Source organism: Brachyhypopomus gauderio, chromosome 4 (assembly GCF_052324685.1).
Source record: "Brachyhypopomus gauderio isolate BG-103 chromosome 4, BGAUD_0.2, whole genome shotgun sequence".
Classification (NCBI taxonomy): domain Eukaryota; kingdom Metazoa; phylum Chordata; class Actinopteri; order Gymnotiformes; family Hypopomidae; genus Brachyhypopomus; species Brachyhypopomus gauderio.
In genome coordinates this window covers 36,951,510-36,975,158 of record NC_135214.1, presented here as the reverse complement: position 1 = coordinate 36,975,158, position 23,649 = coordinate 36,951,510, and the positions used below count along the sequence as shown (strand labels likewise).

Sequence of the window (23,649 nt, the reverse complement as noted above, 5' to 3'; positions counted from 1 at the left end):
CTTATGCTAATATAGAGATAGTAAATACTGCTGATCACCTTCTGTCTCCTCAAACTCAAAGCTGAGCTGGAGGCCAGTAGGGAGGGACACATGAAGCCTGAGGGGGGCGCTGTTTCCACCCTCTTGTACCTGCAGAAAAATAGAGAATTTTATTCTTCTCATTAGCTAACATGTTTACTGACCAAGAGAACATGCTCACATACACTCTTGTGGTAATGTGGAGCACTTGGGTGTTTGTTCTGAGCTCATAATGCCCTCTGTGACTGTGAGACTTCAGCTGACTCTTTGTGCAGTTGTTTAAAAAACATGATTACAAAGAGAAGTGCATCTAGACCTCAAATGAATGAAGAGCAAGGAAACATGGGCCAGGAGAAAACCTGCTCATGGGGGTGGAGTGTCATAAACCTAGTGTGTAGTGTCATAAAGGGAGTGTGTAGTGTCATAAAGGGAGCGTGTAGTGTCATAGAGGGAGCGTGTAGTGTCATAGAGGGAGCATGTAGTGTCATAAGGGGAGTGAGTAGAGTCATAAACAGAGTGTGTAGTGTCATAAAGGGGGCATGTGGTGTTATGAAGGGAGCGTGTAGTGTCATAAAGGGAGCGTGTAGTATCATAAAGGGAACATGTAGTGTCATAAAGGAAACGTGTAGTGTCATAAAGGGAGCATGTAGTGTCATAAAGGGAGCATGTAGTGTCATAAAGGAAGCGTGTAGTGTCATAAAGGGAGCGTGTAGTGTCATAAAGGGAGCGTGTAGTGTCATAAAGGGAGTGTGTAGTGTCATAAAGGGAGCATGTAGTGTCATAAAGGGAGCATGTAGAGTAATAAAGTGAGTGTGTAGAGTCATAAAGGGAGCGTGTATAGTGTCATAAAGGGAGCGTGTACACTGTAAAAAATGTTTGTTGAATTTGCGGTAATAAACTATAAAATAGCAACAGTAAAAGATCATAAAGTAGAAAACTGTATATCACTGTAACAGATGCAATAGTTTACTTTAAAAAAATAAACAGTATATAAAATTAATTTTTACAGTCATAATATGTAGAAAGCTGTGACGGTGGGTGCGGCGAGAAGGACGAGACACAGAATCCTCCAGTTTCAGCAAACGTCACTTTACTGATATATATAGTGTTGCGCAATCAGCGCACGAGAAACACGTACATAGTACACAAAACGTGTAGACTCAGACAACGACGAGCACAGGACACTGCGCGAGCGCACATTAAATAGACAAACCACATTAACCCCATGTGATTACGAGACGATTCACAGGTGAGACGGATTATCACATGACATAACCATAACCACGGAATATCCACAGACGCAGACGATGCACGTAGACTACGTAAACACACGCCCAAAAGGGAGGGGCCGGGGTCCTCAACGTGACAGACGCCCCCTCCAAGGGCACTACCCGTCCCGGGGTGCCAACAGGACCGAGTGCCCCGAACCCACGACGATGGGCGGATCCGACGCGCTCAGTCCTGCGTCTGGGAGGTGACTGCCCTTGGCGAAGCGTCCATCACGAATCGCCTAGCACACCCTCCCTGGGAAGACGGGGGAAAAAACGTTAAACACATTAAACGACACGTTCACAAACACACACACAGGCACGTTCACACACAGTGGCACAAGAGGGAAAAACGGGTTTGGTACACACAGGGGAAGACTGACAAACACTGGCACAGACAAACACATAACAGGCGCCAGGCTTCGCGCCAGGAGGAGAGCGAGCAGAGGAGAGAGGTCCGGAGCTGCTGGTGCTGCAGGCGCTGCGGTAGGCGGTGCTCCTCCTGCCTTTGCTGCGGACTCTCCGCCAGGTGCAGCGCGGCGGGCGGACGTGCCAGGGGCAGCGCGGCGGGCGGACGTGCCAGGGGCAGCGCGGCGGGCGGACGTGCCAGGGGCAGCGCGGCGGGCTGACGTGCCAGGGGCAGCGCGGCGGGCTGACGTGCCAGGGGCAGCGCGGCGGGCTGACGTGCCTGGTGCGTCGCGGCTGACGGACTGACCGAACGGGCCGTGTGAGCGGTCCCCCTCGATCTCCATTTCTTCCTCCTCCTCTCCTCCCCGACTCCACTCCATGGGCTGCTCCGGGCTGCCACCCCGGGAGCAGTCCATAGCACTGTCTCTGGAGCGAGCGGAAGAGGGCGTCCGCTTCCCTCTTACGGTCTCCGCAGACCTCTCTGAGGGGGGAGGGCTCTCTTCCTCCGTAGTGTAGGAGCCCTCCTCCTCCTCACCCTTCTCTGCGGTGCGAGAGGAGCACACGGGCGGAGGGAGGTAATCCTCGTCCTCTGATTCTTCCTCCGACTCCGCCTCCTCCCTACCGTAGTCCACGGTGGAGGCGGAGTCCTCTGACGGAGGGTATTCCTCTCCGTCCCCTCCACCGTAGTCCACGGTGGAGGCGGAGTCCTCTGACGGAGGGTATTCCTCTCCGTCCCCTCCACCGTAGTCCACGGTGGAGGCGGAGTCCTCTGACGGAGGGTATTCCTCTTCCTCCTCCTCTCCACCGTAGTCCACGGTGGAGGCGTCGCCTATAGAAGGGGGGTAGTCTTCCTCTTCCCCTCCCCCACCGTAGTCCACTGTGGAGGCGGAGTCCTCAGGCGGAGGGTAGACCTCTTCCTCCGAGTCCTCTGCCCCAAACTCCTCCTCTGGGGTAGACGCGGTGGCGCCGACCACACATGAGCCTACCCTCAGAGGCGAGAGGGCGCGGGACGGAGGGGGGTCTCGCCTCATCCTCCATGTCCTGGCCGCGCCCTCGCGGATCATCTCCGCCAGCTCGGGGTTGTCGCGCTCGCAGTCCCGAGCCGCAGCCAACTGGAAGGCACACGCCGGGTCCGTCTCCATCTCCTCTAACGTCGGCATGGCTTCATGGCGCGGAGGGGAGGGAGAGGCACGGTGATGCCGTTTGCAGGGCTTTTTGCCCTTCTTCGGCTTGGTCTTGTAGCCTGGCATGTTAGGGTGTCTCTGGTCGGCTCGTCGTTCTGTGACGGTGGGTGCGGCGAGAAGGACGAGACACAGAATCCTCCAGTTTCAGCAAACGTCACTTTACTGATATATATATAGTGTTGCGCAATCAGCGCACGAGAAACACGTACATAGTACACAAAACGTGTAGACTCAGACAACGACGAGCACAGGACACTGCGCGAGCGCACATTAAATAGACAAACCACATTAACCCCATGTGATTACGAGACGATTCACAGGTGAGACGGATTATCACATGACATAACCATAACCACGGAATATCCACAGACGCAGACGATGCACGTAGACTACGTAAACACACGCCCAAAAGGGAGGGGCCGGGGTCCTCAACGTGACAAAAGCACACATTTTTAATGTTAATTTCAATATTTTAGGTAAAATATGTTGGAAAATTCCGTAATGTAGTAAACAAGGAATTACTCTAAAAATAAAAAAAATATTCAGTCTAAATTACAGATTTTGCTGATGAGTAGCCTACATTTCAATTTACAGTGAAAACCATTCATCAATCAGCAAAATCGCACCTTGATTTCTACAGAAAGAAAATGCTAAAAATATGGCCAGTGCTGAAAGGTAAAGCATGTTGAAATATAGGACAATTTACTGCCATTTTAGAAATTGTCTTTGTAAATATGGGTCAAATATTTATACATATAAGGAATACCGTGTTTTCTGGAACATAAGGTGCACTTAAAAGTTTTCGATTTTCAAGTCTTGCGCTATCATTGCTGCCTTCAGTCGAATGGTGACTGTAGAGACGCTTCTCCCGCTGTTCTTTACTCAATTACTTTTTACGTAATGTTCTCTGGTTAGTTTATCGCTGCCAGCGTACACATTACGTATCTGTGTCAGGGACAGATTTTTGAATTCAGTGCACATACAAGGCGCACTGTTGATTTTTGAGAAAATTTAAGGCTTTTCTGCTTAAAGTCTGTAAAATTGTGTAGTGTCGGTGTAGTGTCGGGCGGCGCTACTTCCCATGAGCCCCCGCGGCTCCGTTATTGATACGTGTTATGTGTAAGTGTTATGACATGCTGTTGTTGATTATGTATTTGATTATATGTTTTGTTAGTTTAAGTCTCCCTGTATTAGTTTATGTAGTTGTACATTGTCTGAGTCTACCTACCGTGTTTGTGTAATGTTACAGTGCTAATGACCTGCCCTCATGTTTCACGTATTGTGTTTAATACGCGTGATTACGTTGCTAAGGCAAAAATAAAAGTGCCTTGTTGTCTTAAAATGTGGCAACCAATGATCTATATTATAGATAATAATATAGATCATTGGTCGCAACAACTGGGAGGCCCTAGTAATTGCGGCCTGCCAGTAATTTACTGTGAAGTTGGACTTTACAATCAAATTGTCACGTTGTGGGGGGGCCCCCTACCGGTCGCCCCCGGTTACAGCGGCAGCGGTCCTGTTTTTGGTCACGTGATGTTCGTCCCTCAGGTGGGCGGGACCCGTGATCCGTCTCACCTGAGGGTCGTTTGTTCGTCTATATATGGCTTGTCTTTGTACCAGTTGACTGCTGGTTATTATTTCCTTCATTTGGAACAATGCACGGGTTTTTGGTTTGCACACTTTCTATTAAACCATCCTCTTTCCCTGAGACTTGGCGTGATCGCTTCCTTTTTGAGTTGCTCACCCTGCCCGTCACAGAATAACCAGCCACCTTTCGGAAGCCGCCAGTCTCCTTTGCTTTCTCCTTCGTTCGTGGTCATGTCTCGTGGTAAGTGTTTGTCTACGTGCTGTGTGTTTGTCGTGTATTGTCCGAGAGTGTGTTGAGTCTGTCCCCACTCGTCCCGCCGTGTTTAACTGTCGTTTGTGTAAAACCCGTAAAATCACACGGCGGTGACTAGAGCTGGGGACCGGTAGACTCCGCTCTCGCCCAGCGAAACTACCGGTGCCTCACATTGCGCACGTCCGTTGTCCGTTATCGTCTGTATGTGTGTGTGTGTATGTACGTTGTAGTGTTGTTTTAATAACGACGCGGACGTGAGCGAGTGTGTGAGTGTGCCGTGGTGTGTGTTTCGCTGGTGGTGTTCGCGTGTGTATGTAGTCGGGTCCACCGGTGCGTGCCGCACGCTAGACCGCGTTAGACGCGAAGGTCTCTCGGTGCCTTTTGCCTCGCTCACCCGATATCCCTTGGTGACGGGGGTGAGCGACTGCGAGCCCAAGAGACGCGTCGCTGTGGGCGTGACGCGTAAGCCGCTCGCGTATAGCTCTCTCTCTCCAAAGATCTGCGGATCCCGTTGGGAGAACGGTGAGAGAGAGAGAGCTGGAGTAGGCGCGTCGCGCTCCACAGAGCGCGCGCATCGGTGGGTCCTGTCCGTTTGTTTGTGTTCTGTCTTTGCGTGTTCGTTTTGTCCTAGAGTGTAGCGTGCTTTGTTTTATGTAATTCCTCTCTTGCACCCCTCTTCACTCAGGTGGGCGGGACCCGTGATCCGTCTCACCTGAGGGTCGTTTGTTCGTCTATATATGTCTTGTCTTTGTACCAGTTGACTGCTGGTTATTATTTCCTTCATTTGGAACAATGCACGGGTTTTTGGTTTGCACACTTTCTATTAAACCATCCTCTTTCCCTGAGACTTGGCGTGATCGCTTCCTTTTTGAGTTGCTCACCCTGCCCGTCACACAAATACTGTAAAATAATAATGGTTGTAATGTGTTCATCATAGAGATAAACAGTTGTTTTTAAAATTATTCACCGTAAATAGGTTTATTTTAAAAAGTTGTTAATTTTACAGTGTATTATTGTAAGCTGTAAAGTCATTTTCCGTAAAAAGAAAAGTTCTAAATGATAAACTTTACGATTGTCAAAAAAGATACCGTAGTGTTTTTTACATTGTCACCGTTTTTTTACAGCGTATTATTGTAAGCTGTAAAGTCATTTTCTGTAAAAAGAACAGTTCTAAATGATGAAATTTATGGTTGTCAAAAAAGATACCGTAGTGTTTTTTACATTGTCACCGTTTTTTTACGGTAAAGTTCTGGCAACCACAGCTGCCAGTCTTTTACCGTAAATTTAACGGATTTTTTTTTACAGTGTAGTGTCAAAGGGAGTGTGTAGTGTCATCAAGGGAGCGTGTAGGTTCATAGAGGCAGTGTGTAGTGTCATGAAGGGAGCGTTTAGTATCATAAAGGGAGCGTGTAGTGTCATAAAGGGAGCGTTTAGTGTCATAAAGGGAGCGTTTAGTATCATAAAGGGAGCGTGTAGTGTCATAAAGGGAGCGGGTAGTGTCATGAATGGAACATGTAGTGTCATAAAGGGAGTGTGTAGTGTCATAAAGAGAACATGTAGTGTCATAAAGGGAGTGTGTAGTGTCATAAAAGTAGTGTGTAGTGTCATAAAAGGAACAGCTAGTTTCATAAAGGGAGTGTGTAGTGTCATAAAGGGAACATGTAGTGTCATAAAGGGAGTGTGTAGTGTCATCAAAGAAGCGTGTAGTGTCATGAAGGGAGCGTGTAGTGTCAAAGGTAGTGTGTAGTGTCATAAAGGGAACAGCTAGTTTCATAAAGGGAGTGTGTAGTGTCATAAAGGGAACAGCTAGTTTCATAAAGGGAGTGTGTAGTGTCATAAAGTGTCACGTAGGGCTACGCCCCTTCTCCTCGCTGTCACTCCAATGTCTCTGTTCCTCGTGGTTCTGTTGTTCCGTGCCTGTTAGCCCCGCCTTGCTTGTCTGTCGCCCCGGTTTCTGTCTGTCTGCCATGCTTCGTTCTCATCGCCCTCACCTGTGTCTTGTTAGTTCGATGTCCTTATAATCCCTGTATTCCCCCCAGCCTGGTTATCGGTGGTTATGTGCTTTGTCTAATCAGTTGGTTTGTGCTTTCACGTTTGTTGTTTTCTTGTTTCAAGCCTCTGTGTTTTCCGTCATCCGTTTTTTCCTGCCTGGTCCGTGAGTCCTCCCTGTTCTTGTTCTGTCATGCCTGTTTCTCGTTCATGTCCTGACTGCCTTCACGTTATGACCCCTGCCTGCTTATTTGACCCTGAGTTTGGTATTCCCTTTAATAAATCTCGCTCTCCTCAGCGTTTGTGTCGGCCTCCTCGCTCTGCAGCACGAGCTGCGTTACATAAAGGGAGTGTGTAGTGTCAAAAGGAGTGTTTTGTGTCATAAAGGGAGTGTGTAGTGTCATAAAGAGAAGAATGTAGTGTCATAAAGGGAGCGTGTAGTGTCATAAGGGTAGTGTGTAGTGTCATAAAGAGAACAGCTAGTTTCATAAAGGGAGTGTGTAGTGTCATAAAGGGAGTGTGTAGTGTCATAAAGGGAACATGTAGTGTCATAAAGGGAGTGTGTAGTGTCATCAAAGGAGCGTGTAGTGTCATGAAGGGAGCGTTTATTTTCATAATGGGAGGGTGTAATGTCATAAAGGGAGCGTGTAGTGTCATAAAGGGAGCGTGTAGTGTCATAAAGGGAGCGTGTAGTGTCATATGGGGCGCATGTAGTGTCATAAGGAGAGCATGTAGTGTCATAAGGAGAGCATGTAGTGTCATAAAGGGAATGTGTAGTATCATAAAGAGAACATGTAGTGTCATAACCGGAGCGTGTGGTGGCATAAAGGGAACATGTAGTGTCATAAAGGGAACATGTAGTTTCATAAAGGGAGCATGTAGTGTCATAAAGGGAGTGTGTAGTTTCATAAAGGGAGAGTGTAGTGTCATAAAGGGAGCGTGAGGTGTAATAAAGGGAGTGTGTAGGTTCATAGAGGCAGCGTGTAGTGTCATAAAGGGAGTGTGCAGTGTCATAAAGGGAGTGTAGTGTCATAAAGGGAGCGTGTAGTGTCATAAAGGGAGCATGTAGTGTCACCGGGTGGACACGCATGGACGGAGGGAGAACCAAACGGTAGGTGACCGGGTTGATGCGACGGTCAATCTTGAACGGGCCCAGGAAGCGAGGAGCCAGCTTCTTGGTGCCGCCCCGAACAGGTAAGTTACCCGCCGCCAACCACACCCACTGACCAGGACGGAAGGACAGCGCAGGGAGATGATGTTTGTTGGCGCTGCGGCAATAGGCAGAGGAGGCCTTCAACAGGGCCGAGTGGGCACGCGACCAAGCCTTGCGGCAGCGCCGGAACTGAGCAATAGCAGAAGGCACAGCCACGGCCTGCTCGTGGTCAGCAAACAGCGGAGGGGCATACATGAACAAGCACTCAAAGGGCGACATTCCCAGAGGCGAATGCCACAGCGTGTTGTAGGCGTACTCAGCCCACAACAGGTGGTCGGCCCAGGACACAGGGTTAGTGGATGCCAGGCACCTGAGGGTCTGCTCCAGGTCCTGGTTAACACGCTCGGTCTGGCCGTTAAACTGGGGGTGGAAACCTGAAGACAGGCTAACGGAGGCGCCGAGGAGGGTCAGGAAAGCCTTCCAAAAGGTGCTAGCAAACTGGGGTCCTCTATCGGACACCACATCTTGAGGAAACCCGTAGTTGCGGACGATATGACCCAGCAAGAGAGACGCGGTTTCCCGGGCGGAGGGCAGCTTGGGCAAGCCGATGAACTTGCTAAATTTGGAAAACCTGTCGACAACCACTAGAATGGTGGTTAACCCTTTAGAGGACGAAAGTCCAGTGACAAAGTCTAGGGAGATGTGAGACCACGGTCTGGAGGGTGTGGGTAACGGACGCAACAACCCCCTGGGCTTACTACGAGGCGCCTTGCTCCGGTTGCACACCTCGCAGGAGGCCACAAAGTCGCGGATCTCCTGATCCATCGCGGGCCACCAAAACCTCCTCTTTATGAGCTTGGCGGTCCGCCTAGCACCGGGGTGCGCCGCGTAACGTTCGGTGTCTCCCCACAAGAGGACCTTACGCCGGGCGGTCAAGGGAACGTAGAGACAGCCAGGAGGTACACCGCTAGGGCCAGGTTCGTTGGCGAGTTCATCCTGTGCTGTCTTTTCGATTCCCCACCGGATAGGTGCAACAACAACTCCCTGGGGAAGCACAGTTTTAGGCGGACGGTCGACGAGAGGTGGCTCCCACTGACGGGACAATGCGTCGGGCTTCGTGTTCTATGACAAGGTGAAATCGAAGCGACTAAAAAACAGAGCCCATCTGGCGTTGAGACGCTTGGCCTGCTGGAGATACGTCAGGTTTTTGTGGTCCGACCAGACCAGGAAAGGGTGGCGGGCTCCCTCCAGCCAGTGCCACCACTCCTCTAAGGCCATTTTAACGGCCAGGAGTTCTTTGTCCCCTACGTCGTACCGCCTCTCCGTAGGGGTGAACTGGTGCGAAAAATAGGCTCAGGGATGCAGCTTAGGTGGTTCCCCGACCCTCTGCGAGAGAACAGCCTCAACGCCTAGATCAGAGGCATCGGTTTCGACAATGAAAGGGAGCTCAGGGTCAGGGACCCGCAGCACCGGAGCACTGGTGAAGAGACCCTTCAGCGTCTCGAATGCTTTCTGGGCTTCCGGGGTCCACATGAACTTCCCCAGTTTTTTGCTAGTGAGGGCAGAGAGCGGAGCAGCAAGGGAGCCAAAATCCCTAATAAACCGCCTGTAAAAATTGGCAAATCCCAGGAAGCGTTGGACTAAACGAACAGATGTGGGCACGAGCCATTGTGTTACTGCTTTGATCTTGGCGGGATCCATTGCCAGTTGACCCTTGGCAACGATGAACCCCAAGAAGGCTACCTCGGAGACGTGGAACAGGGACTTCTCCAGTTTTACGTAGAGGTGGTTCTCTAGTAACAACTGGAGGATGCGGCGTATGTGTTGCTGGTGCTCTTGGACGGTACGGCTATATATTAAAATGTCGTCAAGGTAGATGTAGGCGTAGTCGTCCAGATCCTCCCTAAGGACACCGTTTACAAACCTCCAGCGGGTGTGTTCATGAGTCCAAACGGCATAACTAAGTACTCGTAATGCCCAGAGGGCGTATTGAAGGCGATTTTCCACTCGTCGCCTTCTCTGACACGCAACAGATTGTACGCACTTCTTAGATCTAATTTAGTGAAGACCGTCGCCCGTTGAAGGGCCTCGAAGGCGGAAGACATAAGTGGCAAGGGGTGGCGGTCTTTGATGGTGATCTTGTTTAGTCCCCTGTAATCTATGCAAGGGCAGAGGCCCCCATCTTTTTTCCCCACAAAGAAAAACCCAGCACCTGCGGGAGAGGTAGAGGGACGGATAGTACCAGCAGCGAGCGCCTCCTGAATGTAGGACTCCATGGCCTTGCGTTCAGGCAATGCTAAGGAAACAAACGTCCCCTAGGGGGAGTAGTACCGGGTAATAGGTTGATAGCAATGTCGCAGGCTCTATGCGGGGGTAGGAAGCCTGCTTTGCGCTTGCTGAAGATGTCTTTAAGGTTGTGGTAGACAGCAGGGACTTTCTCTAAGCCTGCTATTTTTTCTTGGCCTTCCCCGGGTTTACTGCAGCAGGGCGCCAAGCACGACTGTTCGCAAACTCTGCTTCAACGGTTGATGGACAACCATCATTGTGGCGTTGGAGCCAGGGAAACCCCAAGATCAGCTGCAGTTTGGGCGCCGCGATGACATAAGGGCTGAGGGTTTCATGATGGTTCCCTATAGTCACGGTCAGAGGGACAGTTTGGTGGGTTATATCCCCGGAAGTGAGCAACCTGCCATCCACAGCGGACACCGAGAGGGGTTTTTCTAAGGGAACCAGAGGTACAGAGAGAGAGGCCACGAGGGCGAAGTCAATGAAATTGCCAGTAGCCCCTGAGTCAACGAGAGCCAAAACCCAGTGTTCGTCTGAGCCCCTCCATGAGACCACTACGTGGGGCATCAGAAATAAGCGTCATGACCCATCGGTGCAACCTCATTCACCGACGGGTCTGCCCTTTTCCCTGTAACTCGGGACACTCTGCGATTCTATGGTCAGCCCGGCCGCAATAAAGACATTTGTCCTCCCGTAGGCGGGTTTGTCTTTCCTGACGGGAGAGGCGAGTGTGCCCTAACTGCATGGGCTGTTCTGACGCTTCGCTTTCCCCGTAAGTGGTCTTGCGCACAGGAGACACTGATTTAACACTGGGTGGAGCGAACATACGGCGGTGTTGTTTGCGATCCCTTAACCGATTATCTAACCTAATGGTGAGTTCTATAGCATCGTCCAGACCGCTGGGTGGCTCTCTGAGGGACAGTTCGTCCTTTATCTCTTCACTCAACCCTTCTAAGTAAATAGCCCCCAGCGCCTCTGAACCCCAATCACTCTCTGCCGCCAGTGTGCGGAAGTCATTTTTCCACGGTCACGGTCGATCTGCCCTGTCGCAAACGCAACAGTTTAGAAGCGACAATACCCCCAGAAGCCGGATGAAAAAACGCCTGCCGCATAGCCCGAGAAAACCGCTCAAAAGTGGAACAGAGTTCTGGTTGGTTTTCCCACACCGGTGTAGCCCACCGTAGCGCTTTCCCCGAGAGCAATGCCATGACATAAGCCACCTTAGCACGCTCGGTGGGAAAACGGGATGGTTGCTGCTCAAAGATCAGGGAGCACTGTAATAAAAACCCCCTACACTCGTTGGGATCCCCATTGTAACGCGCTGGAGCGGGCAATGCGGGCTCAGCACTGGAGTCGGCAGGCAACCCAACAGCCCTGGAGGAAACCAGAGGGCTGGGAGCCGCATTGGGCGGATCGGGCTTTTGAACCGCGAGGGCGATAGCCTGGAGCTGGGTGTGTATCTCCTGTAGTGCCTGCTCGTGCCTGCCGATCGTCTGCCCTTGTATGGCGAGGGCATTCCGCATTTCGTCGGCGGCTGGGTTAGCTGGGTCCATAACTGGCTGAAGTTGTTCTGTTACGCGCCGCCTCCGGTCACGGCGGTGACGCGTTGGTTTTAACGTGATTAGAACCCAAACGCTACCCACTATAAGAAAAATGGCAAAAAACAGCCAACAAAAACCTCCGCAACTGCGGGAAAACGAAAACAAAAACCCAGAGGGAAAACAGCAGAACGACACGGAGGAAATCGACGTGCGTATAAAACCCAGGTAAGTAAACAAACAAAAAACACGCGGAAAAGAAGTCAACGCGTCAATGAAGAAAAACAGGGAAAACAAAAATCACACGGAGAACAGCTCAACATGTCAAAAAGGGGAAAAAATAAGAAATGAGAAAATAAGAGATGAAGCTTAGGTAGCAAGACCTAAAGCTTCTACCTGGTACCTGTCAGCCTGTCGACCAGAACACTGGTAGACAAACTGACATAGAACAGAGAGGAAAAATAAGAGAGACAAAACCTGAGAACACTCAGGGGAGAAACAGAAAAACGAGAGAAACGAAGTCACTGCACGAGGGCAAGAGTAACTGGCTTAGGCTGTGAGTGAAACAACAACTAACAACTTCAGCAATGGGTTGCTGAAGTCACCCGTCTTAAATAGGCTGCTGACAGCTGCAGTCTATTGGGATGGATTGCCCCTGGGTCTAGCTCGCGTGCTCCGCCTAGTGGCGGCAGGAGGCACGCGCCTGGGTCTAACCCTGACAGTGTCATGGGGAACGTGTAGTGTCATAAAGGGAATGTGTAGTATCATAAAGAGAACATGTAGTGTCATAACGGGAGCGTGTGGTGGCATTAAAGGAGTGTGTAGTGTCATAAAGGGAGTGTGTAGTTTCATAAAGGGAATGTGTAGTATCATAAAGGGAGTGTGTAGTGTCATAAAGGGAACATGTTGTGTCATAAAGGGAGCATGTAGTGTCATAAAGGAAATGTGTAGTGTCATAAAGGGAGCATGTAGTGTCATAAAGGGAGTGTGTAGGTTCATAGAGGGAGCGTGTAGTGTCATGAAGGGAGTGTTTAGTGTCATAAAGGGAGCGTGTAGAGTCATAAAGGGAGTGTGTAGTGTCATAAAGGGAACATGTAGTGTCATAAAGGGAACATGTAGTTTCATAAAGGGAGCATGTAGTGTCATAAAGGGAGAGTGTAGTGTCATAAAGGGAGCGTGTAGTGTCATAAAGGGAGTGTGTAGGTTCATAGATGGAGCATGTAGTGTCATAAAGGGAGCGTGTAGTGTCATAAAGGGAGTGTGTAGGTTCATAGATTGAGCGTGTAGTGTCATAAAGGGAGCGTGTAGTGTCATAAAGGGAGTGTGTAGTGTCATAAATGGAGCATGTAGTGTCATAAAGGGAGTGTGTAGTGTTTTAAAGGGAGTGTGTAGTGTTACTGAATGGCTGTGTCTGTGTAGGTGGACAAAGCACATTTCTGTGGCTCTTGCCTCAGAGGTTTCGGTTTCTGTGGCGTCGGTCTCCTTGGTTTCGGTCTCTGTGGTCAGTGGCATGTGTCTGTAAGAGAGCTGAATGCCATTGTGTAGGACTCCATAAAAGTAGCTAGACTGCTCCATCCCTCCTGTTCCATCACAAAACAAAGACAAGACACATCAAGACGTGTGTGTGTGTGTGTGTGTGTGTGTGTGTGTGTGTGTGTGTGTGTGTGTGTGTGCGTGTGTGTTTGTGTGTGTGGTACCTTGACTGTCTGCATATCTATCCCGTCTCTGCTGTTCTGAGACATACGTATAGAAACAATGGCCATCTTTTTTCACACACACTTTCAGCTGTGTTGACCCTTACACAGGAATAGAACACACCCACACATTTAGATATCAGCCGCAGTAGATTAAAGATGTGTATGTTAGTGTGTGTGCTTAGTGATCATGTCCTCACCCTTTACAAAGTGAACTCTGTCCACATTAATGTGTCCTCCGTCTGAGGGATAAAGATACTGAGACTGTCCTCTCACACAAACCAGCTGACCATTCATACTGTAACCTGTCAGCACCTGTGAATGAACATATGCTAACACATTCAAATTTATTCAAAGAATCTATCTATCTATCTATCTATCTATCTGTCTGTCTGTCTGTCTGTCTGTCGGTCTGTCGGTCTGTCTGTCTATATATTGCAGATTGCAGATACAGACAGACACACACACACATAAGTATAGAGTGTTTGGGTTTTCGGGGTGACTCACAGGTACACTCTCTTGGAGTATCTCAACATTGCCATCTGGTGGCCTGGCAGATTCAGCAGGGTTTGACTCTTCCATCAGGGGCGACTGGGCCTGCCTGCTCTCTCGGGCAGAGTCAACTTTGTCTCCGCCCTTGTCTCCGCCCTTGCCTCTGCCCTTGTCTACACCCTTGTCTACACCCTTGTCTACATCCTTGTCTCCATCCTTGTCTCCGCCCTTGTCTCTGCCCTTGTCTCCACCCTTGTCTCCACCCTTGTCTCCGCCCTTGTCTCCACCCTTGTCTCCACTCTTGTCTCCGCCCTTAGCAGAGGACTTCCCTTTTCCCTCCTTCTTCATGTTTGTGGACATCTCCTCCTCCTTCATCTCTTGCTGCTGGAGCTTCCATGCCTTGCAGAGGAAGGACAAACAGTGAAGATCACAGCAGACCCGCAATAGCAGTGTTTAACCAGCATCATCATTAAAGGCCATGCAGCACACAAGGTCTTAATTCAGACCAGAATCAGAACAGAAATCATGTGCAAATTTTCAGAAATGTAGATTCATGTTTCTGAGGAGAGAGTTTCCTGCTCACCTTGAGAGAGCCGTGTCTTATATGTGGCTCAGCAGAGATCACTGGTGCTTTTGAAAAACAAAACCAGAGTGATCCAGTGAGAAATCAACAAACTAACGTGTGTAATGTGTGAATGTGAGTTCATGTGATGTCTAGTGCATTTCTCTTGTATCTGAGCCAATCTCTGTATCTCTGACTGTGGACGTAGGGTACTGACTTTGTGTGTTTGTGGTGTGTGTGTGTGTGTGTGTGTGTGTGTGTGTGTGTGTGTGTGTGTGTGTTTGTGGTGTGTGTGAGCGTGTGTTTGTGGCGTGAGCTCTGTATTTGTGGTGTGAGTGTGTGTTTGTGGTGTGAGCTCTGTGTTTATGGTGTGAGCTCTGTGTTTGTGGTATGAGTGTGTGTTTGTGGTGTGAGATCTGTGTTTATGGTGTGAGCTCTGTGTTTGTGGTGTGAGCTCTGTGTTTGTGGTGTGTATGTGTGTTTGTGGTGTGAGTGTGTGTTTGTGGTGTGAGCTCTGTGTTTATGGTGTGAGCTCTGTGTTTGTGGTGTGAGCTCTTTGTTTGTGGTGTGTATGTGTGTTTGTGGTGTGAGCTCTTTGTGGTGTGAGTGTGTGTTTGTGGTGTGTGTGTGTGTGTGTGTTTGTAATGTGTGTGTGTTTGTGGTGTGTGTGTGTGTTTGTGGTGTGTGTGAGTGTGTGTTTGTGGCGTGAGCTCTGTGTTTGTGGTGTGAGTGTGTGTTTGTGGTGTGAGCTCTGTGTTTGTGGTGTGTATGTGTGTTTGTGGTGTGAGTTATTTGTTTGTGGTGTGAGTGTGTGTTTGTGGTGTGAGTGTGTGTTTGTGGTGTGAGCTCTGTGTTTATGGTGTGAGCTCTGTGTTTGTGGTGTGAGCTCTGTGTTTGTGGTGTGTATGTGTGTATGTGTGTTTGTGGTGTGAGCTCTTTGTTTGTGGTGTGTGTGTTTGTGGTGTATGTGTGTGTGTGAGTGTGTTTGTGGTGTGTGTGTGTTTGTGGTGTGAACTCTGTGTTTGTGGTATGTGTGTGTGTTTGTGGTGTATGTGTGTGTGTGAGTGTGTTTGTGGTGTGAGTGTGTGTTTGTGGTGTGAGTGTGTGTTTGTGGTGTGAGTGTGTGTTTGTTGTGTCAGTGTGTGTTTGTGGTGTGTGTGTGTTTGTGGTGTGAGTGTGTTTGTGGTGTGAGTGTGTGTTTGTGGTGTGAGTGTATGTTTGTGGTGAGTGTGTGTTTGTGGTGTGAGTGTGTATGTGGTGTGAGTGTGTGTATGTGGTGTGAGTGTGTGTTTGTGGTGTGAGTGTGTGTTTGTGGTGTGAGTGTATGTTTGTGGTGAGTGTGTGTTTGTGGTGTGAGTGTGTATGTGGTGTGAGTGTGTGTTTGTGGTGTGAGTGTGTTTGTGGTGTGAGTGTTTGTTCATTGTGTGAGTGTGTGTTTGTGGTGTGAGTGTGTTTGTGGTGTGAGTGTATGTTCGTTGTGTGAGTGTATGTTCGTTGTGTGAGTGTGTGTTTGTGGTGTGTTTGTGTGTGTTTGTGGTGTGAGTGTGTGTGTGTGAGTGTGTGTTTGTGGTGTGAGTGTGTGTTCGTTGTGTGAGTGTGTGTTTGTGGTGTGTGTGTGTGTGTGTGTGTGTGTGTGTGTGTGTGTTTGTGGTGTGAGTGTGTTTGTGGTGTGAGTGTGTGTTTGTGGTGTGAGTGTGTGTTTGTGGTGTGTGTGTTTGTGGTGTTTGTGGTGTGAGTGTGTGTTTGTGGTGTGTGTGTGGTGTGAGTGTGTGTTTGTGGTGTTTGTGGTGTGAGTGTGTGTTTGTGGTGTGTGTGTGTGTGTGTGTGTGTGTGTGTGTGTGTGTGTGTGTGTGTGGTGTGTGTGTGTGTGTTTGTGGTGTGAATGTGTGTTTGTGGTGTGAGTGTGTTTGTGGTGTGAGTGTGTATTTGTGGTGTGAGTGTGTTTGTGGTGTGAGTGTATATTTGTGCCTGGGTCTCTGTGTGTCTGGTAAGCTGAGGCTGGTGTGTTTGAGTCTCTCTCCATCTCTTCTTCTCTCTGCTGCTCCTGGCTGGTCTCCTCATGCAGGGACACGGGAGCAGCGGCCATGAGACCTGGAGACACATGCTCCAGGTAATCCCTGCAGGAACCACACACACATCACCAGTAAACACACACACACTGCACCAGTACACACACACACAGCACCAGTACACACACACACACACACACACACACACACACACACTGCACCAGTAAGCACACACACACTGCACTAGTACACATACACAGCACCAGTACACACACACACACACTGCACCAGTACACACACACAGCACCAGTACATGCTTATGGTTGTCCATCGAGTCTGATGATCACGTCCACTTCTATTCTTAACGGTGAGTTTTCTGATGGCTGTATAGTCCTATCCTGGACCTACATGTCCTGTTGCAGGTGGGACATGTAAATAAGGTGGTAGTGGTACTGGCAACCATAGGTGCATTTCTCCTTCTGAGCATCCTCTGTTGTCTCCTAGCTGTCCTTGCATCCTCCAGAACTTGGATCCCATCTGCACACATCTTCCTCCAGGTGTTGCGGTCAGCAGCCAGGTGCTCCAGGTCTCCATATTTGATGTTACATTTCTTTAGGGCTGCTTTCAGCTGGTCTTTATAGCGCTTCTTTTGGCCCCCAGCTGTGCGCTGTCCAAAGTCTAGTTGTCCATACAGCACTTTGCGAGGTAGCCGATTCTGGGACATTCTTATGACATGACCCAGCCATCGCAATTGATGTTGGGTGATGGTTGCCTCAATACTAATACAGCCTGCTTTACTGAGGATCTCGGTGTATGGCACTCGATCCTGCCAAGTTATCCCCAAGATACGCTGAAGACAGGATATGTGGAAGTGTTCTGTGGTCTTGATGTGTCAGCTGTAAGTGACCCAGGCTTCACAGCTATAGAGAAGAGTGGTGATACAAACAGCTTGGTAGACACAGACTTTAGTATGAAGATGTAAATTCTTGTTCTGGAAGACCCGGCGCCTGAGTCTCCCAAAAGCAACTGATGCTTGATGGATTCGGTGTTGGATCTCGTTGTCAATGCAGTTGTCATCAGAGAGGATACTTCCCAGGTATCTAAAGGATTGGGGTACAGACAGATGTGTGCCTGAAAGAGTGAAGACGGGTGGTGTAAATGGGGTGTCTGCACTCCATTGACAGAGTACCTCTCTTTTGGTGATGTTAATGGTCAGCCCCAATCTGCTGTATGCCCTCAATGCTGCATTAAGTACCATCTGGAGGTCCTGTGGGGTGTGAGCCACGAGAGCACAGTCATCTGCATATTGTAGCTCAAGGACCTTTACCCTGTGAAGCTTGGTAATTGCATGCAGCCTCCTGATGTTGAAAAGATTTCCATCTAGTCTGTAGGCTACTGTAATCCCACTGTTGTTCTCAATCTCTTTGTGGAGGAGCTGTGTGACGCATATAAGAAAAATGTTAAAAAGTAAAGGGGCTAATACACACCCCTGTCTGACTCCTGTTCGCACAGGGAAAGGAGAAGACTCTTGTCCTCCTATTATCACCCTGGAGGTCATCCCGTCATGAATTTGTTCGGGCATCCGATTCTAAGGAAAATATCCCATAGAAGATCTCTCTGCACTGTGTCAAAGGCTTTAGAGAGGTCAACAAAAGCCATAAACATGTCCCTATGTTGTTCCCTGCACTTTTCCTGAAGTTGCCGGGCTGTAAAGATCATGTCTACAGTGCTTCTGTTTCTTCTAAAACCACACTGTGACTCAGGCAGCATTGATTCTGAAATGTTATTAATCAGCCTCTGGAGCATCACTTTTGCTAGGACCTTGCCGGCCACAGCAAGCAGAGATATACCTCTGTAGTTTCCACATGTGGCCTTGTCACCCTTCTTATAGATGGTGACAATATAGCCATTTCTCCACTGCTGTGGTATGTTCTCTTCAGCCCAGACCTTGGTGATGTATTGGTGGAGTGTTCTTGTACAGAAGTACCCCCCTTGCTTAAAAAGTTCTGTCAGTGCCAGGAGACTTATTGTTCTTCAAAGAGCGGACAGCTGACAGAACCTCCCCGAATGTTGGGGGCTGATCAAGGTTTTCAAATTGTGAGTGTTCATGCAGCTCATTCAAAATAGTGCGGTCTACATCAGCATCCTGGTTTAACAGGTTGTTAAAATGTTCAGCCCACCTTTCGAGAATCTCATTCCGGTCTTTTAGGGTTTTGAGCCCATCAGCTGTTTTCAAGGGAGTGATTCTTTGGGTAGTTGGACCATAGATAGACTTGACTGCATTATAGAAGTTATGCATGTCTTTTTTATCTGCAAAAGACTGAATTTCCTGTGCCTTTGCTGCCCACCACTCATTTTGCATGGTCCGCAGGGTCCTCTGCACATCCTGTCTGTTACGGAACAGCTCCGGACCCTTCCCTGTGGGCGTGCCGCTATGTTGTCTGCGTGTCGTTATGTCCATGTTTGTACTTCCGTGGGCGTGGGTTGTCTGTGTGCGTGTTCGTTTGTTACACCTGTGCCTTGTCTCGAGAGTCACGAGGGTCTGTGTTGGTCGTCTATTTAACGTGCGTTCGCGCAGTGTCCTGTGCTCGTCTTTGTCTGAGTGTCAGTACGTTAGTGTTTATGTGTTTAATGTTTTGGAGTAAAGAACACTCAATAAAGTGGAGCTTGAGTGTGCGAGTGGTTTCCGTGCCTCGTCCTTCCACCCGCACCCACGCGTCACAGAAAGACGAGCCGACAACATGAAGCCAGGACGTTCATCCCGTGCCAAGAAGGGAAGGAGGGCGAGCCGACACCACCACCCTCCTTCCCCTGTGCGACGCCGCGATGCTCCTGTGACGGAAGAGGAGCTCCAGAGGGACCCGGTATGCATGGCCCTTCTGCGTTACGCATGGGAAGCAACGGAGGAGTCAAAGGCGGAGAACTACCGCCAGGCTGCCCAGCGAGCCTGGCGGGCAGGTTTCGGCTCCCCGACGAGGGACTCCTCTCCCCTGGCAGCCGACAGACAGGGGTTCCCCAAGACGTCGTCTCCACGCCCCCCAGAGGACCCGTTGGTGGTGTATGCGGGGATGGTGGGCGTGGCCACTCCCGAGGAAGAGTTCGGGAGTGGGGACTCGGAAGCGGAGGAGACGGACGGTGGAGCCAGCTACTCCCGGTCAGTAGCCTCTGCTCCTACGGAGTGTTACGGAGAGGACGTGAGTCCCCCGCCGTCGGTGTACTCCGCCCCCACCGTATATTACGGGGAGGGGGAAGACGACGCAAGCCCTCCTGCATCTGAGTGCTCCATCCCCACGTTATACTACGGTGAGGGGGTGGGTAACGTCAGCCCTCCTGCATCTGAGTGTTCCATCCCCACGTTATACTACGGTGATGGGGTGGGTGACATCAGCCCTCCTGCGTCGGAGTACGTCGAGGGCGGGTCACTCTCAGAGAGGGAGAGCCCAACTCCGACGAACTGCTCCGGAGAGACCGTGAGGGAAAAGAGGCGTGCAGAGGAAGGCGTGCCTCTTCCCTACCCCGAGGGAATCCCGAGGGACTGCTCCCGGGCTGACACGCCGGAGCAGCCGATGGACTGCGCCCGGGCTGACACGCCGGAGCAGCCAATGTGTTGGAGTTCGGGCGGCTCGGAGCGGGAGGTAGAGATGGAGGTGGAGGAACCTACACACGGGACACTGTGCTCGTCTTTGTCTGAGTGTCAGTACGTTAGTGTTTATGTGTTTAATGTTTTGGAGTAAAGAACACTCAATAAAGTGGAGCTTGAGTGTGCGAGTGGTTTCCGTGCCTCGTCCTTCCACCCGCACCCACGCGTCACACTGTCGAGATTTCTGCCATAGCTGTCTGGCAGTATTAGATGATGGATTTTTGAGAACTGCCTGGTGTGCTTTGTGCTTAATGTTCAGAAGATTGTGTATTGTTTCCAAGTTGCTGTCGAAACAGTCTTAATGGTTTTTGCCCTTAAAGCCGATTGTTTGGACTGCTGCTTCATGGAGGGCTGAACTGATGGCTGTCCACTGTTCATCTAGGGAATGATCACTACTCAGGAAGAGTTCAAGTTCCCCTAGTTTTCCAGCCAGGGAACATCGGAACTCTTCTCTTGCCTTTGTGTTTTCCAGACAAACACAGTCAAGCCGCTTCCCATTGGGCCCACATTTCCGCAAGGAGGAACGCTCTTTGAGATAAATTTTGGACATTATCATACGGTGATCAGTCCAGCACTCTGCTCCTCTCATGGCACGGGTATTGAGCACATTGCTGATGTCACAACGTCTCACGATGACATAGTCTATCAGGTGCCAATGTTTCAAGCGTGGATGAATCCATGATGTTTTATATTTAGCCTTCTGCTGGAAGATGCTGTTTGTTATGGTCAGATTGTGTTCAGAACAGAGGGCGAGTAACCTCATCCCATTTGAGTTGGCCTGACCAATCCCATGCTTGCCCAGCACTCCATTCCATATCCCACTATCCTGTCCCACTCGGGCGTTAAAATCCCCAAGCAAGAAGATCTTGTCACTTGTCACTGCGTAAAGTCTCATAGAGTGAATTCTAGAATAAGTCTTTTATCTCGCTCTTGGAGGGCAGGGTTGGAGCATATGCACTGAGAAGTGTGGCAAATCTGTTCTTCACCAAGGGGATACGGAGAGTCATCAGTCTTTCATTGATGCCCACAGGTGTTTCAGTGAGTCTTGGCAGCAGTGTGTTCTTAATGGTCAGTCCCACACCATGCAGATGTTGGCCACAAGGGGGGTAGCCTTTCCAGAAAAAAGTATAACCCATCTCATCCTCTGTCAATGATCCTTCGTCCAGTAGCCTGGTTTCACTCAAGGCTGCGATGTCTATATTATAGCGCCTCAGCTCGGCTGCCACCAATGCTGTTCTTCTGTGGGGTCTTTCAGATTTGCCATGGAGGTCCAGAAGGGTCCTTATGTTCCACGTTGCCAGTTTTAGGTTATAAAATGTATTTCTTTTATTTCGACCGCAGTAGTGGAATGACTTGACAGGCACGGTAACCTGTCCAAGCGTGAACTGAGTGGCATTTTTTTTGGACCACCTTTTCTAGGTCCTTCTTCAAATTGAGGTGAGCAGTGGGGTCCCTAAATAGAGCTGCTCAGTCGCACAGGGGTCTGCCGAGGACAGTCACCACTCATCCCCAACTGTCGGCGACCAATACCCTGTACCGCTGACGTGCAGGGCTCTGACTAGGAGCACACACACACTGCATCAGTAAGCACACACAGCACCAGTACACACACACACACTGCACCAGTACACACACACACACACTGCACCAGTACACACACACACACACACACACACACACACACACACACACACTGCACCAGTTAACACACTCACACTGCACCAGTACACACACACACTGCACCAGTACATACACACACACAGCACCAGTACATACACACACACAGCACCAGTACACACACACACTGCACCAGTACACACACACACACACACACACACACAGCACCAGTACACACACACACACACACACACACACACACACACACACACACACACACACACAGCACCAGTACACACACACAGCACCAGTACACACACACACACATGTAATCATGGGCATGTAATCCTCCCTTAACCTAGGTTACATGCCAAAACAATTAAAATGCGCCGTAATTAGACCCTTGATTAAAAAACAGAATCTCGATCCGCAGATTCTAGCCAACTATAGATCCATTTTCAATCTCCCATTTATCTCTAAAATTTTAGAAAAAGCAGTTTCCAATCAGTTAAACCACTATCTCCAATCAAATAGTATCCATGAAAAGTTCCAGGATTTAGACCAAACCACAGCACTGAAAAAGCTTTACTCAGGGTAGTGAATGATTTACTAATATCGGCCGATAATGGGCTCGTCTCGTTCCTTATACTGTTAGATCTTAGTGCAGCTTTTGATACTGTAGACCACAACATTTTGCTGGATAGACTAGAAAACACGGTAGGTATTAAAAGAGTCGCATTCTCCTGGTTTAGATCATATTTGACTGACCGCTTCCAATGTGTAAGTGTTAATAATAAAACCTCTAAATCTGTGCAGGTTAAATATGGTGTCCCACAAGGGACAGTCCTAGGACCACTTCTATTCACACTGTACATGTTACCCTTAGGCGAGATTATGCATAAGCACGACATCAGTTTCCATTCCTACACAGACGACACTCAGCTATATTTATCGGCAAAACCCGATTATTTAGGCGCAAACAGTAAAATTGAGAAATGTGTAGAAGAGATAAAACATTGGATGGCGTGTAACTTTCTAGCACTAAATCCCGATAAAACAGAATTAATAATAGTTGGGTCTAGGGCTGCGAGAGACAAGATACATAATGTAGCATTGAATCTACATTCTTTTACTATAACCCCCAGCGCAGAGGTAAAGAACTTGGGCGTCACAATAGACCCAGATCTCTCGTTCAATACACATATTAACCCCTTCAGACCCGAATTATGTTCCAGTAATGAAAAAAAATATACGAATGCAATTTTCTGTCTGTAATGAACTCCAAAACAAGAATCAGTAAAAAAAATTAAATATAATACTTTTATAGTATTTTTTTTTATGTCCACTGCAGTGGACGGTGGGTCTTAACAGTTGTAAAGCAATGCTATATCATATGTATAATACACACACACAGCACCAGTAAACACACACACACACTGCACCAGTATACACACACACACACACACACACACACACACACACATACACACCACAGTGCACCAGGCTGGATGGAGAATGAGTTTTCACAGCACCTGAATCCAACATCCGTATGAACATCCACTTCCCATGATTCTCTACTGCACCTCTCAGGGCTCATGGGATTGTGGCAAATAACGAACGTGGCGTCATTTACGCTGCTGTGGAACACGTCCATGCATCTGTTCATCTCACGTGCAGTCTGCAGGACCTGAGTAAGCAGATGGTACAGCCGCTGTGGTTAGAGATCACACCTACACCTCACACCTACACCTACACCTACCCCTCACACCTACACCTCACACCTACACCTATACCTACACCTCACACCTACACCTACTCTTCACACCTACACCTCACACCTACTCCTACTCCTCACACTTACAACTCACACCTATACCTACTCCTCACACTTACACCTCACAACTACATCTAAACCTCACACCTACACCTACTCCTCACACCTACTCTT

General features: G+C 49.2%; 1 protein-coding gene across 1 annotated transcript in view; it reads right to left on the bottom strand.

Annotated features, from left to right (window-relative positions):
• Positions 1–23,649, bottom strand: part of spag17 (sperm associated antigen 17) — a 48,573-nt gene that overhangs the window by 9,639 nt on the left and 15,285 nt on the right. The window contains exons 17-33 of the mRNA XM_077001287.1: positions 23,234–23,388; positions 16,404–16,552; positions 14,457–14,503; positions 13,889–14,272; positions 13,582–13,696; positions 13,385–13,483; positions 13,137–13,267; positions 12,091–12,125; positions 11,329–11,835; positions 10,430–10,549; positions 10,195–10,340; positions 9,832–10,075; positions 9,247–9,766; positions 9,025–9,198; positions 7,821–8,907; positions 2,573–2,856; positions 39–129 (exon numbers count right to left, since the gene is read on the bottom strand). Coding sequence (XP_076857402.1) covers positions 39–129; positions 2,573–2,856; positions 7,821–8,907; positions 9,025–9,198; positions 9,247–9,766; positions 9,832–10,075; positions 10,195–10,340; positions 10,430–10,549; positions 11,329–11,835; positions 12,091–12,125; positions 13,137–13,267; positions 13,385–13,483; positions 13,582–13,696; positions 13,889–14,272; positions 14,457–14,503; positions 16,404–16,552; positions 23,234–23,388 — 4,288 coding nt within the window. The remainder of the gene's footprint in view (positions 1–38; positions 130–2,572; positions 2,857–7,820; positions 8,908–9,024; positions 9,199–9,246; positions 9,767–9,831; positions 10,076–10,194; positions 10,341–10,429; positions 10,550–11,328; positions 11,836–12,090; positions 12,126–13,136; positions 13,268–13,384; positions 13,484–13,581; positions 13,697–13,888; positions 14,273–14,456; positions 14,504–16,403; positions 16,553–23,233; positions 23,389–23,649) is intronic.